The 6000-nt window shown below is 39.1% G+C and overlaps 1 protein-coding gene across 11 annotated transcripts in view; it reads left to right on the plus strand.

The window, feature by feature from the left end:
• N4bp2 (NEDD4 binding protein 2) overlaps nt 1-5094 on the plus strand; it is a 72169-nt gene extending 67075 nt beyond the window's left edge. For all 11 annotated transcript variants that reach the window (XM_052735010.1, XM_052735008.1, XM_052735007.1 and 8 more), the window contains 2 exons: nt 316-439; nt 1736-5094. In XM_052735010.1, coding sequence (XP_052590970.1) covers nt 316-439; nt 1736-1781 — 170 coding nt within the window. In that variant the 3' untranslated portion in view covers nt 1782-5094. The remainder of the gene's footprint in view (nt 1-315; nt 440-1735) is intronic.
• Nucleotides 5095-6000: the final 906 nt, after the last annotated feature.

The raw sequence follows: 6000 nt of genomic DNA on the forward strand, positions 1-6000 counted from the left end.
TTCCGTTCCTGGTGCAGTCTCCCTACATACTGACTTCAAGCTCACCTTGTAACCCTGGCTGACTCCAAGTCTGCGTCCTTGTCTCTCAGCCTGCTACCAAGCCTGTGCTGCTAGGCCTAGTCCTTAAGTCTCTCAGTGGATAAATTGCTTTGAGGCTCTGTGTGCTTTCAAAACAACGTTTCCCTTTAGGGGAATCTAAATTTTAATTGTTTAAATCTCTAAAACACCATGAAAGTCATTTCATATGCTTTTGAGTAGACTTTGTGTTGAGATGTCGGAAATGACTTTTAACTGTCCCTGTTCCTATTCTAATAGACTTTAAGCAGAACGGCGGTAAGCCCTATCTTTCCGTGATTACGGGGAGAGGAAACCACAGCCAGGGAGGAGTTGCTCGCATCAAGCCAGCTGTCATTAAATACCTCACCAGCCACAGCTTCAGGTGAGTGGAGACTCAGCTACTGCAGTCCTGCCATCCCATTTCAGCCACCTCTCGGTGGGTAAAGGATAACTTTTCTTGGTAGGTTTTGTTGTCTGGTAAATGAGAAATCAAAGGAAACTATGGCTTTTGTCAGTGCTGATCTGCTAAGACTTTCTATCATAAATGTAAAATTATAAAAATGAGATCTCCTTGTATTCCTTTGTAATGAGCTACCCCGCAGAACTAGATACATGAGAGAGTCTTAAGATTTGCTCATTTTGAGCTGGGTAGTGGTGGCGCACACCTTTAATCCCAGCACTCAGGAGGCAGAGCCAGGCGGATCTCTGTGAGCTCGAGGCCAGCCTGGGCTACAGAGCGAGATCCAGGACGGGTTCCAAAACTACACAGAGAAACTCTGTCTTAGGGGAGAAATGGTTCATTTTGAAAGACAGAGTGTATCTGTGGACCTTTGGCTGAAAGAGTTATAATTTGGATGTGTTTCAACTTTAGCAGAAGTCCTAAATAAATTTTATGTCCTCATAAGTTAAGTGCATTAATGATTTGTTGACAGATGCCAATCATCCTTTCCACTGTAGTCAGTAATAGAAACTGATAGGGGAAATTCCGGGAATAAAGCTTTGTTGCTGAATAGATTCTTCGAGAATACCAATCCTTCAGTCTCTCCTCATCCTCCCAGGCTTCCAGTTTCAGTTAGTGTAGCACTTGTGTATATGCCATGCAGTGAGATATTACTTGATTCCTTTGGGAAAATAGCAGCATTACTTTTGTACTGCCTTTGTGAGTGAAAGTTAGAAGCCTCTCGGGACTGGTTTTACAGTTGGGTTGGGTAGCTTACAGCTTTGTCATGGAATGGGCCGTCTTAGCTCCTGATGTGCCTGTTGAAATTGACACAGGACAGCTTCAAGCCTTGCGTGGCCAGATGAATGAGACCTGTCTGCTACGTCAGAGGTTTCTCCATGGTGCTTTCTTGATGTACAGAAACAATGTAATACACCATCTTATCTTTCATATAGCAGACTCTTCTTCATGAAGGTCAAATTCAGGCTTGAGAAGTTTTGAAAAATTGTAAATTATATTGACTGGTGATCTAGGAGGAACTTGCAGCTTTAGGGCTGTATTTGCTTTGACAATAAATCAGGGGGTTTGAAAACGTAGATATTGGTCCTGAACCTTAATAAAGGATGCAATGTTAGTAATAAATATTAAGTATAGGTCATTTGAATTGATTACAAGATATGTTTCTTAAGTAGTTTGAAATGTGTACATTTTCAATAACTCTTTTTCTCATTTCTACAGGTTCTCTGAAATTAAGCCAGGGTGCTTGAAGGTCATGCTAAAGTGAAATTTAGAAGCCCTTGACTTAGAGGCGTGAAGGTTTACAGACTGAAATTGGTTTTTTTCTGCAGTAATTCTGTCAATTCTACTCTCAAATGTGTTTTTTATTAGGAATATAAAACAAGGAAAGTGTTTTTCAGAATTCAAGGAAAGTTTTTTTTACTGGATCAAATGCCAGTCTTTTACTTGTTAAAACATTAAAAGGAATTTTTATTGATTACAAAATGTCTAAAAAACAAGTTACCACCTGCAGTTTAAAAGTCTTAAGTGCTCTAGTTCGTTTTTTAGGAAAAAAACCCAAAACAGCAACAACAAATCCACTGCCTTTGTATTACCTGTTTCCCATTTAGAAAAGTCTTGCAGCTGTCTGCAAGGGGCAGCATGCTTTGAACCCTGGTTCCCGGCCCTGAAGGACTGTCCCGGAGTGGTGAAGGAGGATGGTGATGAGCAGAACACGGGTTCCTTGTGTTTTTGAAGCCTGTCACAGAGTCACTTGGTGTTGCGTGTCGTGCAGATAGATGGGCAACTTTCCTGTGTCTCTGATCTCGATCCCTTCCATCTGTGCTGTTCTGTGCTGTGCGTTTGCTGGGAGGAGAGTTGGCTCGAGACTAACTTAAGGTCTCTTAGCTTCCATAGATAGGAAACCTTTCAGAGAAGGAGACATGGTCACAGGGCTGCTTGTGGAACTGTCTGTGAGTGGCTCCAGACAGTGCTAAATGGCCTGTTTTATACTTGAGACATCATTTCTAAGCTATGTGAGTCAAAAATCCTATTGACTTCAGTGTAAAAACTGTTTTTGGTATAACTGTAAAAGAAACCCTTGTAATTAGAAAGATTTTTTTACCTTTATTTTGAAAAGGAGCCAACTTTGTGAAAGAAAAGTCTCACTGACTTCTCTTGGGCCAGTGTCCTGATCGTATGTAAATTCTGACTTCCTTTATACAGACTTAGTTTGGTGAAGTGTAACTTTTCTATAACCAGACTGTAGGTAAAATACATCTAACTTTGGATATACAGAGTATTTTCAACATATACAGTGTTTACAGACAATTATGTTGCTTTTTCTTTAGCTTACAAAATCACCTTCATCAAGAACGAGGCGGCATTGCCCTGCACTGAAAGGGTACTGACAGACAGAATGAGCCCCCAGAGAGCAGAGAAGCTAATGGGAATGACACTCAGAACCACGCTCATACATCTGAGGAATCATGCTTTTCAAATACGAGCCTACCATTGGATTTTATTGCCATAAAAACAAAATATCTATGTTTATTACCTGCAAATGGTTAGTGATTACTGATACTCAAGTAGTTATATTTTTAGACTTGTGATAATTCGTTTTAAAAATTGCAGTAGTGTCTCACACTGCTTTTGGTAATGCTCAGAAGTGTTATATATATATTAAAAATAAAGCAGTTCCCTTGTACAACTAAGTACAAAACCCACAATCAGTAGTTAATGAAGTAAGCGTATTCCTGTTTCCAAGGTAGTATGATTTAAACAATGAGAAACAATACTAAACCTGGAATTATGGAGTGTGTACAGCTGCACACTCATTTTCTGTGTTGTATGTTTTCTCACCTTTTAAAAAAAAATCACATTTGAGTACTTAGACTTCTTATATTACTGTGATTATTATTAATAAGGGAACAATGAAAAGAAGTCCAATGTGGTGCTCCGTGCTTGGAGGGCAAGGGAAGGCAGCTGCTTTATTGCTGTGCCCGGCCTGATTCTGAGAAGTCTGCTGGCACTTCTGTGTGATGGAGTGACCTAATGGAGACCTTGAACCAAGCTGGCCACAAACTCGCCATCCTTCCGCCTTCCCTCCTTAGTTGAGATTATAGGTGTGCTTAGCCATGCTGGCTTTGTAGTCCTTCGTTATTATCTATACTATGTATACATACACAAAGTTTGAACATTATATATATTTATAGTCCCCAAATGCCTTCCCACCCTACTATCTGGTATTGTTTAAGCAGTTACAATTATGAAAGAACATTCTCTGATCTTTCTTTTGCCAATCTCTAAATCTCATGTCCCAGCCAGAGGTAGAGATACTTTGGGGATTATCAGGTATTTTTCTTTTGCCCACTTCTAAATTTTGTATGTCAGAGTAAAGATGGTTTAGAAATGATCCAGGTTAGAGGAACTCTTTGTAAGCCTAGTATTTTAATGCATTTTAAAAGTATAGCATTTCTTCCAAAATATTAGAAGATCTCAGTAGCAGTTATATACATCTAATAGTCTGTTATTGGTATCAACCCAGTGAAAAAAAGAGAATTGATAGGAACACCACAAAGTGTGCAGCAGGGCCAGGGCCCTCACGACCATTTTCAGCCCATTTCCTGATTCTTCTGACCTTTATTAGCTGTTCATATATTGCTGTTATTTTCGAGTTGAAGTTTTCTTCTGTTGATTAGTATTCCCACACTACTTACTCTCCTGTTGTTTTTCAGTATCATCCACATTAAATGGTGGAAACTGGCTGAAATGATTTGTATTCTAACATAGGAGAAGAAAAGCTTCCCATTCTTTTGGGTGGTTTCCTGACCTTTGTTTTGGTCTTTTTCTCTTTAAATTCAGGTGTTCTGTTTGCTTTAGAAGGACATATGTAATGACAAGGTTAGTTATTTCTGAGCTGGAAATTCAAGAAATTGTTCTGACAATGTTTTAACTGCTCTCAAGAAAACGTATGAAACAGACAAAAATAACGTGTGCTGTTTTTTCCAAGTGCTTTTCTGTAGTGCAATGAGGTGACATTTGATAATGCTCTGTGCTGTGCTTAAATGTTACTTATTTTTAATTACTTGTAAAGAAAACAGATTTAAATGTCTGTGTGGCCAAAACCAAGTGCCATTTAAAAGGAAAAGTAAGTCGATGTAGAATGTATGTTACTGGTGCTCATTTTTAAGGTGTAATTTAAGTTTACAGTATTACTTGATGCCTCTTCACAGAAGGGACTAGAGAAGCAGGGCTAGAACATCTGTGTCCTGACGCCTCATGACCTCAGTTCCTCCATTGTGTCCTCACAGTTGACTTCCGCCGTCAGTGATGAACCTGTTGTTACTGTTGTTGTTGTTGTTGTTTACCCTGAGACGTCTCAGTAACGTGCCACATTGCAGCTAGCAGTTGAAGAATAGACTATAAGCTGCTCGGACAGTATATCAGAAGCAAATGTTTTTATTTGTACTATAAAAACGTGATTTTTTGCTGTCAACTCTGTACTTTTTTATTGAAAATGTTTATAACATTGCTTTTAAAATTTCTTATGAAACCATTTGCAAATTACACACTTAATTTAATAAAATGCTCTAGTCACAGTTCAGTGTGAGGAAATCCTTCATTTGATGTGGTAGGTTTAGTGGCTTAAATCTTAAAGGATATTGTTGCCTGTGTCTTTGTGGTTCTCTGGGAACAGTGTCATCAAGTTTCCACTGCTGCACAACTGTGCCAGCTTGTGTTGCTTTTGTGAGTGGGTTCACCTCTGGCCTTCTCTCTTCACATCCTTGCTGTGTCTGACTGACATCAAAATTAGGACTTACCATTTATCCCTCAAAAAAGCAGAATAATTTGTTAATTATCGAAGATGTTAAAGTATTTATTCAACGAATGTCTATTGAGCACTTGTTACTAAAGATGCAGTGTTAAGACAGCTTCCTCCCACAGGTAGCTTATATTCTTACCAGTTAGTATGTGTATAGTGATTTATATTGCCTAATGCTTTCACATTTATTTACTGTGACTCTCTAAGGGATCTTCTTACATGGATAGTGCTACCCCAATTCAATGGATAGAGACATACAGGACCAGAAAAGTTAACTGGTACAACTCCAACCTAGATTATCTGATCCCTAGTGTGTAAGGCTACAGATGACCTTAAAAAGGGAGAGATGAGCTGGGTGAGGTGGTGCACACCTTTAATCCAGCACTCAGGATGTAGCACAGGTAGGTGGATCTCAATGAGTCTAAGGTTAGCCTGGTCTATAGCTCGTTCCAGAACAGACGGAGCTGTAGTGAGACTCCGTCTCAAATAAGAACAATTAAAACAAACAAACAAAAAACAAAATGGCAGGGGTGGCTGGTTAGCATGTTTGAAAATCTCCCATTTATAAAGTTGCCTTTGTCCTTTATCCAAAGAAAGCCAGTATTTAGGGGGCACCAAGTACTATGGCTAAAACATAATGATTTATTTCTCTCTTGATATTAGGTGACAGAGATAAAGATCT

Source organism: Peromyscus californicus, unplaced genomic scaffold (genome assembly GCF_007827085.1).
Source record: "Peromyscus californicus insignis strain IS unplaced genomic scaffold, ASM782708v3 Scaffold_13__1_contigs__length_99412109, whole genome shotgun sequence".
Taxonomy (NCBI): domain Eukaryota; kingdom Metazoa; phylum Chordata; class Mammalia; order Rodentia; family Cricetidae; genus Peromyscus; species Peromyscus californicus.